Source organism: Vombatus ursinus, unplaced genomic scaffold (genome assembly GCF_900497805.2).
Source record: "Vombatus ursinus unplaced genomic scaffold, bare-nosed wombat genome assembly UNPS02014770.1, whole genome shotgun sequence".
NCBI lineage: Eukaryota > Metazoa > Chordata > Mammalia > Diprotodontia > Vombatidae > Vombatus > Vombatus ursinus.
Window position 1 is genome coordinate 31,278,455 of NW_020954548.1, and position 10,754 is coordinate 31,289,208.

At 43.7% G+C, this 10,754-nt stretch overlaps 1 protein-coding gene across 6 annotated transcripts in view; it reads left to right on the forward strand.

Annotated features, from left to right (window-relative positions):
- The window catches only part of KIAA0556 (KIAA0556 ortholog), a 195,645-nt gene that overhangs the window by 174,528 nt on the left and 10,363 nt on the right, over positions 1–10,754 (forward strand). For 4 of the 6 annotated variants that reach the window (XM_027862850.1, XM_027862848.1, XM_027862852.1 and 1 more), the window contains 5 exons: positions 1,664–1,821; positions 3,278–3,345; positions 6,404–6,514; positions 7,467–7,606; positions 9,649–9,750. In XM_027862850.1, the coding sequence (XP_027718651.1) occupies positions 1,664–1,821; positions 3,278–3,345; positions 6,404–6,514; positions 7,467–7,606; positions 9,649–9,750 (579 nt within the window). The remainder of the gene's footprint in view (positions 1–1,663; positions 1,822–3,277; positions 3,346–6,403; positions 6,515–7,466; positions 7,607–9,648; positions 9,751–10,754) is intronic. The other 2 variants (XM_027862849.1, XM_027862853.1) reach the window with 1 other exon arrangement.

Sequence of the window (10,754 nt, forward strand, 5' to 3'; positions counted from 1 at the left end):
GCTTGGTACACTGGAGAACACTTGAGAAATATGAGCTGCAGTGGTCATTAGAGAATAGGACTGTTTGGAAAGTAGTCCCAACACCAAAGGTGCTTTTGGGCAGCTGTAGGAAAATGGAGATAGAATTATTACAGTAGGATGCATTAAGCTGCCACTATTATCTTTCCTTCTAGTCCCTGTTTCTTTCTTTTTTGGGGGGGGGATTAGGCAATGGGGTTAAGTGACTTGCCCAGGGTCATACAGCTAGTAAGTGTTATGTGTCTGAGGCCAGATTTGAACTCGGGTCCTCCTGAATCCAGGGCCAGTGCTCTACCCACTGCACCACCTAGCCGCCCCCTAGTCCCTGTTTCGTCCAAGTTTCCTGTGACTCTTGCATTTCAGAAACACATGGCAAGTGACACAAAGGAGGCTGGATAAATATAGCGAGGATGGAGAGTGGCATATGGCCTCAGAATTGGAAACAAGGCTAATGAAATGTCTTTGCTTTACAAAGACCATAGATCCAAGTGTTTCTAGAGATGGCATGCACATTGCTTCTGGAGCATGGCCTGAGAGTTGGAATCCCTAGTCATTTGGGGAGAAGTGTCTGCTTTTCATTTTGCCAAAGTCTTGAGATCCCAGAGCAAGGAGGATGGGTTTGTGAGGAAGGTAGGGAAGGGAAGTCCCTGAGAACAGTAAAGGTAAAGGACACTGGGAGGGCACTGAGGAGAGGACAGTTGCCATTGTGAGTGATGACAAGTATTTTGGCAATCTTCCATTTGAGTTTAGTGATCTACCAATAGACTTTGATCTATAGATGCAGTACCCCATTATTTAGAGAGCTGACTCTGTGCATGCTTCAGGGAGAGGGTACGTGAGGTCTGACTGGCCAGTCACTTATCCTGGACTAGCTAGGGTTTTGTTTTTTGTTTTTTGTTTGCTTATCAAGCATCATCACTTTGGATGACCTCCTAGAAGTAGGCCGTTGAGCTTCTCCAAAAACTAGAGATCATTCAGGATATCAGCTATAAACAGAGCTGTGAAAAATGCACTCAGGGAGGAATCAACAGATCGGGGCACAATCCCAGCTCTGCCAGTTTCCAGCTGTGTGGCCTTGGATAAATCACTAACCTCTCTGAGATTTGTTTTTCTCCTTTGTCAGAGATAATAATATTTATCCTCTCTCCTGCACAAGGTTGTTTTGAAGGTCAGATGAGATGGTCTATGCAAAAAACATCGTAAACTGAAAGGACAGGCATAGGGACTGGTTCTGTGATCTCAATGACACAGGGAACTCCCAAATGAAGAAACCCTGTCTGCCAATACAAGTCAGTACCTTCTTGCAACTTATAGTCTTAGAGTGTTGCCTAAAGTGCCTTAAGGGCCAGGAGGGGCCAAAGGCACAGCACAGCTTGAACCCAGAGCTCCCTAACTCCAGAGCTGGCTTTGGATCTCCCAAACCACACTGCTTCTATGTAAATGCCAGCTATTGAGCCATGAGGATGACCCTAAAGGGACAATTTAGACTTAAAGTGCAGTCTTCACAGTATGAGAAAAACAGGGGCAAGCCCAAGTAAGATAAAGGACTTTATGGAAGCATTCTGCATATGGGCTCCTTTCTGTGAGCAGTGGTGTAAATGTGGACCTAGCGTGAATTTTTTGAAACAATGGGTTGTCTCCTTAGGTCAAAGTGGTACATGTGCTGCTGGATGGCCAGCGTGTCTCCCCACCATCGGGCTTCCTCATCCGCAAAGGGCCCGGCCACTGTCACTTTGATTTTGCTCAAGAAATTCTCTTCATTGACTATTTGCAGCCCCAGACAGCGACAAGACCATTACAGAGGTAAACAAGGAGAGGGTATTCACTGCCCTTATATAGCTCAACTGGGAACCGTGTTTCTTTATATGTTGTTTTATGATCCAGGCTAAGGGTTTTACAAATATCTTACCTTTGAACTTGGCTGTTTCCTAAAGCTTAGCTGGGCCTTTCTCTTTCCTAGAAACCCTAGGATAGATACCCCACTGTACTGTTTTGAGAAAGTTTTAGTTTTTCTCCACCTCACCTTCCTGCTGGGGAGACCATCCAGATTTACTAGATTTCCATAGCAGACACCAGAAGAGTGTATCTTCCCACATATTTGTTGTTTAGCATTCAGAGTCAAACACATGAGGACATTTGACAAATCAATATCCACTGAGAAGAGAGGTGGGCATTTCATGGACCCTCTCAAATGTTTTTGGTCCTTGTGTTTTAGCATGTTAAATGCAGGCCATTTTGTATGCACATTCATTCATTCATTTAACAACTATTTACTAATGCCTGCTACACATAAGGCCCTGTACCTAGAATCATGCAAGGATATTAAGATGAATAGATTCCTTGCTCTAACTTAGCCTACAGTCTAGTGTAGGTGAGCTAAGACAAGTAAACATGATTCAAGGCAGGAGCTGCTGCAAGAGAAATGGAGAGAAAGACCTTTAGGTCACTAGAGACTCTTCTACCACTAAAACCTATGATCCTTTGGATTGGGCTTAATCCTGATTCTGTTGCTTGCTGTATGACCTAAGTCAAGTCCTTTTCCCTCTCTTTTTCTCAGTCTTCTTACCTACAAAGTGGAGGGGGTTGAACTGGATGATCATCTTTCAGCTTTAAATCTTATCTCTGTTCTTTTAAGGACTGTTGAAGTTTAGAGTAGATAGATCTCTATCTAACACTGGTATTTGAAATTATCAAGGAAAATTTCTTAAAGGATAGAGATGAAGGAAGTGCCTTCCAGACAGAGGGAAGAGAATGAACAAAGACTTGGAGGTGGGAAATTCTGGGAGGTCTTTGGTGAATGAGTAGCCTAGTTTGGCTGGAGTGTACAGTTTCATGTGGGAAAATACTGGAAAGTAATACTGGAAAGGTCATAGAAGTTCTTAAGAGATTAAACTTTATCCTATAGACAGTAACAGTTTGGTCATTTAAACACCTAGTGGTTGGGCACTCATAATAAAATCAACCTAAATGGAAATGTGGACTATTTCTTTATTGGATTATTGATGGGTAAAGCTCGTATACCCAAAATACAGCACGTAAGCCAATAACTGACCTGAAATAGGACTCAAGCAGGGGTAGGACTAAAGGTTTCTCCATATTAAGGTAAGGACCATGTGCTGGACAGTTACTGATGAGTTGATGGAAATGGAGCTATAAAATAATGGTGGCGGTGACTGTGGGCAGCTTCAGCTTTGTCCTGATAACTGATTATTCTAACACACCGTGATAAAAGTCCTTATCACACTATTTTATGTTTTAGCAGGACCAACTTAAAGAATACAGAGCAGGCCAGCATGGACTATGAAGCCCCATTGATGCCATGTGGCTGTATCCTTCTCTACTAAGCTGTCACACCAAGGGAAGTTGAGTCAAGTTGGGGTAGTCATTGTCTCCTTACACGGTTTCAGAACTTTGTTATTTATCATAACTCTTCCCCTGCCCTATTGCAAGTCCCAATTCAGAAGAAGAGAGAGAGAGAGAGAAAAGAAGAAGAAGAAGAAGAAGAAGAAAAAGAGAAAGAAAAGAGAGAAAGTTTTATAAATATATTATACTTGTATTTCATGCACCTATATATGCATATTCTTTAGATATGTTTCAGGGTATTGCATTCAACACCAGAAGCTCTCAAGTTTACGGAGTTTCCCTACTTAACTAAAATGAAATGTTACATTCATTTTATGCAGTGGAAAGAGTCCTGACCTTGGAAGAGGAGACTGAATTCAAATTCCAGCTATACTACTTACTAGCTGTGCAACCATAGGAATGGGACTTAACATTTCTGTGCCTTACTTTTTTCATCTGCAAAATGGGGAAAATAATACCTTGTTGCCACCAACATCATAGGGCTATTATGAGGAAAACATTTTATAAGGTTTAAAATTCCTACTATTGTTATCATTATTATTGTTATTATTATTAATATCCTTATCATTACAATTTCTTCACTAAAATCTTCCCCAGATGCCTCAGGGTGGTATGGAGCTAGTCTGGGTTCTTGAAAGCTGTGCCGCCAGAGTACAAGCTCTGACAGACCCACCCAGCTAGAAATCTTCCAGTGCCAGGCCAGAGATAGATTGTGTCCAGCTTGAGGACCAGTCTAGGCAGATTCATAGATGTTCGTTACCAGGAAATTGACCTAATAAATATTTTAGGCCACAGCAGTTTATAAAAACCATTTAGGTATAGAGGAGTTACAGACTGCTGCATCTATACTAGTTCCTTGAGGTATTAAAGAATTATTACTTAACATAACTCAGCGTTTATTAAGCACCTGCAGTGTGCAAAGCACTGTACTAGACATTGGAGATACAAAGCTAAAACCAGAACAGTTCCTGCCTTCAGGGAACTTTCATTTTACCAGGAAGAATTATTAACCTTCTATTGATGAAAAAAAATTTTTTTTTTACAGCTTATAATTCATCTGATTACACAGTCTTCTAGGGAAAAATCACGTGGACTGGGCATCATAATGCCTTAATTGTCATCTCTGACAGTGACTTCATAAGAGAGACTGAAAAGGACCATGATAGGGGTTGGTCAGGAAGGCCCATTGAAGCAGGGAAAGGTGGGATTAGCGAAGGGGTCATCTCCAAGAGCTTCTTCACCATAGGAGGAAAGTATTCTGTTAAATGATCCATCCCACCTCCATGTCCCTCTTCTGCACTTAGTGAGGAGTGGATGGGAAATGGCAGTGAAGAAAGTCTCACCTTCCCTTTGTCTGTGCCAGAGGTTCCTGAACTTATTTGGCCTGCCGCTCCCTTTTAAAAAAAATTACTCAGCATCCCCCTGGAAATCTACTTTCTTTAACTCTTTTTACAGTTTTTCTTTTAATTTGCATCATTTCAAACATACAGACATATATATATGTATATACATATATATATATATTTAAATGACACATCTTAAATTTAATAATTTATTGTGAATTTGTGGGTTTTTTCCTGCATTGAAATTTTGATGACACAATATTTCACCATGTAACCATATAGTATCATGTAAACAAGTCATTACACACACATATTCCTGCTGATGTATACTGTACTTTCCGACAGTACACAACATGCTGCCAACACTTGCTTGTTAAGACCTGTCAGGGAACTTGACCACTGATTGGTTATAACTTGCATTTTGTGTGTTTGTTTGGAAAATAATGAAATCACTACAACTTTAACTCTGTTACTCAACAGGTGAGACCTGTATAAACATTTTTTTCAAAATTTTCTTATCTTCTTTCTTTATGCTTTCAGCCCCTCCTCATTCAGTACCCCTCAATTGGACCTGAGGCTACCACCTTTAGCACCCCCCAGGGCGTGGTATCGCCCACTTTGGGAAGCTATGGTCTGTGCTTCACAATCCTTAGCTATATGGAAGGATTAACCCTGACAGTGATTGTGCTAATAGGACTTTGTCAAGTATTTATAGTGGGTCGCTTCTGAAAAGGTCAAAATGACATCCATTTAATCTCATTTGATAACTGACAGGAAAGGTGGAACAGTTGTTCTCCTCATTTTATAAGTAAGGAAACTGAAGCCATGAGGGTCACACAGGGGATCAGTTATCAAACCGGGGTGGGTGCTTCTGTCTGCAGACATGTGGTTTTCATCCTGCCTTGTTTATTGTATCTCTAGCACCTAGCAGAGTGCCCAGCACATAGTAGGTGCTTCATAAGTGTTTGGTTGTTGCGTAATTGAGGTAAGATAGCACAGGTTTTATTGTCTCCATTTTACAAATGAAGAAATTAATGCAGCTAGTAAGTTAAATTAAAATTAAAAATTAATATCGCCCAGAGAGCACTAGAGAAGCATATGGCAGGGGTGAGTGGGCTGCAATGCATTGTGAACAACAAATTCTGAAGGAGGTTCGGAGTAAAAGATGTAGTCAGAGAAATGTATGTGAAAGGAAAGGAAGACAGGCTGGTCCTTCAGTAAGAGTAAGAGAGAGACACAGCCCATGTGCTCTACTGATATCTTTAAGAAGTCAGGAGAAGTCTAGGAAGATCCTCAGCATGGCAGATGCAGCACCCCACCCCCTGCCTTCCCCCATCCCCGCCAAGTCCTGGGGAACTTCTTGTAGGACCTGGACAAGTCACCTGAAGTGAGTGGACATGGACAGGTGGCAATGGGAAGCACCTTGGGAGGGAATGACTGGGTGTGTTAGACCTGGAGTCTTCTGATTAAAGATCCAGTGTTCTTTCAACAAGTTCTTGCTGCATCTCTTGAACAACCACAGCTTTGAAATATTTGAGAGGTCTCAGCCCCAGAGGAGAAAATTCCTTTTTTCTTACCAATCTGTAGTTTTAAATGAACAATGAAACTCATCCGTCCCTTACTGTTTTTACTTCATTCTCAAAAAAATTAAGTTGCTAGCCCTTAATAGCCTATTGCAGTCATCTTCCAGTTTCAACTTCTCACCAGCTGGGGAGATCCATATTACATTGGCCTGAATGGACTGGAGCTATATAATGAACACGGAGAAAGAATTCCTTTGACTGGAAACAGTATCCTTTATTGTACAGAATGACCCATCCTCCCACATTGAAGGGGATGTAGGAGGTTGGGAGGGAACAAGTCAGTTACATTGCATGTCAGTGTCAAGTTTTATTTTAAAAAACTGCCACCTCATTAAATATGCTTCTGAGACAGGAGATTTCATCCTGTCTCTGGTTCTTGAAAATCCCAATGAACTTTTGTATCAGAGTCAGTTCATATCTCCATGGGCAGCCCCCTCATTAGAGCCACCCTATACCACCTGGTTCAGAGCTGCCATGGGTCACACAGGCTCTGGGGGATTGGCTAGAACTTCATGCCCAAATATGGGACCACCATAAATGACCCAGTTCTTGGCCTCTTATCCAGCCACCTCCGCCGCCCAAATTGTGATGCTCTTGCTGGAGAGAGGCCCATTAGAGCCGGAGGCATTCCTCCCACCGTGCTCTTGATGTGACTAGGGAAGCGGTTTCAGGTTATCAGAACTGTCAGGCCACTTTTCTGCCTAGGTGATTACTGTCAGTTCCTTCTTTTCCAGATTCCTCTCCCAAGTCTTCCCCCCACTCCCCCCAAAAAAAACCCCACACTTGTAAATTTTTCTTTCTCATTTGATAGTCTTTTTTCTTCCCTTGTTTTTAACAGTTCTGGGAAGCCCAGATTTATCAGTCAGCCTTTTGGCCAATCTCCTCTACTTTATTCTTCTCAAGACTGGCCCGGCCCACCCCCTGTGCTCTTGTTCCTTTCTGCCTTCATGCGCTCTCATTTTCTCTTGCACATCCCTAATATGGCTGTCACTTCAGCAGCTACCAGGACTAGCACGCAGCAGCTCCTGCCTGCCTGGTACTTTGGCCTCACACTCCCCTGAGTTCTCCTGTCATCTTGATGTAGGCTGGCAGATATGGATTGGAAAATGGTGTGCTGAGTACTTTGTTTGGGTTATTACAGCTTAAATTTTCACCTCAGACATTGCTGCTTTCCCAGACAGTGTGAATACCCTAGAGGGGGTATGTGGAGATGTCCGAACTCCAGACAAGCTCATTGACCAAGTGAATGACACCAGTGATGGCAGACACATGTGGCTGGCCCCAATTCTCCCTGGCTTGGTAGGGTTAACCAATAGCACATACTGTCTATTGTAGCATTCTGATGTTTGGTGGAAAAATATGTTTTTTATTTTAATTTGGTATATGCCAAAGGTAATGGAAAGAGCCCTGGATTTGGAAGTAAGAAAAACGGGATTTTAATTCTGTCTCTGTTCACCAAATAGCTATGTGACCTTGTGCAAGTACTTTTATCTCCGTGAGCCTCAGTTTTTCTGTTGATAAAGGGAAGATATTATTATCCGTCTACCTCACAGGGGCATTGTGAGGATCATATTGTGGTGTAATGATATATTATGTGTAAAAGGTCTTTGTAAACTGAAAAACACTATAGAAACGTGAGGGACTCCTAAGTCCTGGTTGCCGTTACTGACAGCTGAGGTCTCAGGTTCAGCCTTGCTGTGTGTAGCCCTTGCCATCTAAAGAATGAGTCTTCACAGCTATCATAGCGTCTGGAGGAAAAAGAATCCACGATCTTGGTGTTCTCCATACCACCAGGCCAGACCATTTCCTGAGGTTCTGTGGGATGAGGACCCAGTGTCAGGGATTCTGTGGTCTTGCTGTGGTTGTCCTAAGGGATTAGAGGATGGAGCAGAACTGACTGTTTCTGTGGCCACTGTTTTCTGAGAATAGCCCTCAAACAAGAGCTGTCCTGTGTGCTTCACGCCCTCATGGATGTTTAAAATCTGAGAGTGCCAAACTGCCTTTAACTTTTATTTTTCCAAATCAGAACAAAAGCATGAGGTTGTTATAGGCTTGTAGGATTTAGAGCTAAAAGAGATCTCAAAGAGCATCTAGCCCAGGCCCCAGAGGCCCAGAGAGATGCGGTCTGCCCAAGGCCTCACATCTCCTACGTGGCACAGCCAGGATGTGAATTTGTTTCATCTGACTACAAATATGGAGTTCTTTCCTCTGCCCTCAGATACCCTGACTGACTCTAGGTTCTGAAAAGAAAGCATTGCCTGAGGATTTGAGGAGATCGAGGACTGGCTTCCAGGATGGAGATGAGTCTGACCTGGGAGTTGGAGCCCCAGCTTCTCATCCCCTATCTCTTCTTCCCTCTTTGGGGCTCAGTTTATTACTGTCACATGAGAGGGGCCCAGACAATCTACACTGTCCCTTCCAACTCCAAATCCTACAGTCCTTATGATCCCATGACAGGAATGGAAGGTTAAAGTTGATTTCCCTCACCCATCCCTGGAAATTTACCATCTCCCCCCACAATTATGCAGCTCTGCTTTTTTGTGACACTTTCTCCTGTCTGTGTTTAATGTGTGGTCCATGGGTAAAGGGAAGGAAAGCTAAATAGCAGCCATTGAGGAATACTTCCTCTCCTCTCTGGTGGCGTATTCACTCTCGCAGGGCCCCAGCTCCTGGGCTGGGGGAAGTTAGGATGGATGGGGCATTATGAAGCCTCCCCTGTAATGGAGGGAGGGAGATGTGAGCACCTGAGAAAACTGCTCCTCGGAGAGCCTCGTCAGCATTTTGCTGTTTGCCAAGGCTGTTGTTACGGAATGCAGCCATGTGTGACAAGGCTGGCTCTCGGCTCTCAGGAGACGAAAGGCCCAGGGTGAAAAGGTAAACAGGAGGAGGAGAACCTGGTATCTTGGTGGGATTCCAGAGCCCGGTGGGACTCACTCTCCTTGGGATTCTGGGTTTGGAGTCTGAGGACTATGATCTGAATTCTGGCTCTGCCCCTTCCTGCCTTCAGGACCTCACCAAGTCCTTCAAGGCTTCACTCAGCTGCCCCCTCTTATGGGAATCCTTTTCCAAATCCTACTGGTTGTAGGTGACCTCTCTGGGCCTCAGTTTCTTTCTACAAAATGAGAGTGTTAGACTGTGATCCCACAGGTCCCTCCCATCATTAAATTCTATGGTCAGAAGCTTCTCTGCCTACAAAGGTTTAATCTCTACTTTAGCATTATTTCCCCCTTTCTCAGCAGTGTATCTCTCCACCCTGCGCCCACCCTTGGCCTTCATGACTCTGTGTCAGTTCCTTTCTGTTGGCAAACATGTCTGCTTGAATCAAGTCTTTCCTCTGACAGGTGAATCGAGTTTATGTGATCTTTGATCTGCCTACCACTGTGTCTATGATCAAATTGTGGAATTATGCAAAAACTCCCCATCGAGGAGTAAAGGAATTCGGAGTAAGTACTTATTATGCTGGCTGCTAATTGCCTCTTGGCAAGTATATGATTTTTTTTTCATTTAGTTGCAACTTTGAAAACAAGTGTCTGGTCTGCCAGGGTACAAATAATCCCCACTGTGAACTGAAGATGTAACAAGGAGAGCAGGTTTTCTCTTGGGACACAGGTCCCTGATGCCAAGCCCTTCTGACTATACCCAGCTGTCAGGCTGCCCCTTTGTATCTGTGGGACTAGCAAAAAATCAGAAAGGCATAGTTATGTCCTTGAAAGATGTGATTCCAAACTTGGAATCGTGACCTGCGTTCAAGTCCTAGTACTGTTAACTCCGCAGCCTCTTCCCCTAGGGGCCCTTGAATTCTGTGCTCTGCTCCTTTGAAGCCATGCCATATCTTGGGAGGTGGTCTTTATTCACAGAGTCTGTAAAGACCTTCCCCTTTAAAGGTTATGTCCTTTAAACACCATCTCACTCAAATAGCTGTGTCTTTTTCTCTGTGATTGGAGATTTAAATGGTGTCTCCGGGGGTGGGAGAGGGTGCCCCCCATCTCTGTTCCTCTCCAAGTCTAATTCATGTCACTGCCCTGCTTGAGGACCTTCAGTGATTTCCTGGGGCCTCTAGGAGAAAAGTCACATTCTTTGGTTAGGCATTTTCAGTCTGGATCCAGCCCATCTTTCAAGACTTTCATGTTGTTTCCCTTCAAGCACTGTACACCCCAGCCAAACTGGCCAATTTTCTCTTCACCATACATAGCATGGCGTCTCTTGCCTCTGTGACATTGTATAAGCTGCCTTGCCCACCACGCCCACAACCATGCCCCTTCTTACCTCTGCCTTTCCGAATCCCTGCCTCCCTTCAGGGCTGCATCAAATGCCACCCCATCCCCCCAGTTATGGTATACTTACTAATTATATATTTTACATTGATAACTCTCCATGTTGTTCCCCCACTCCCCCACAGGCCAGGGACTGAGTCATTTTTTCCTTTGTATCCCCCTTGTCCAGAGGT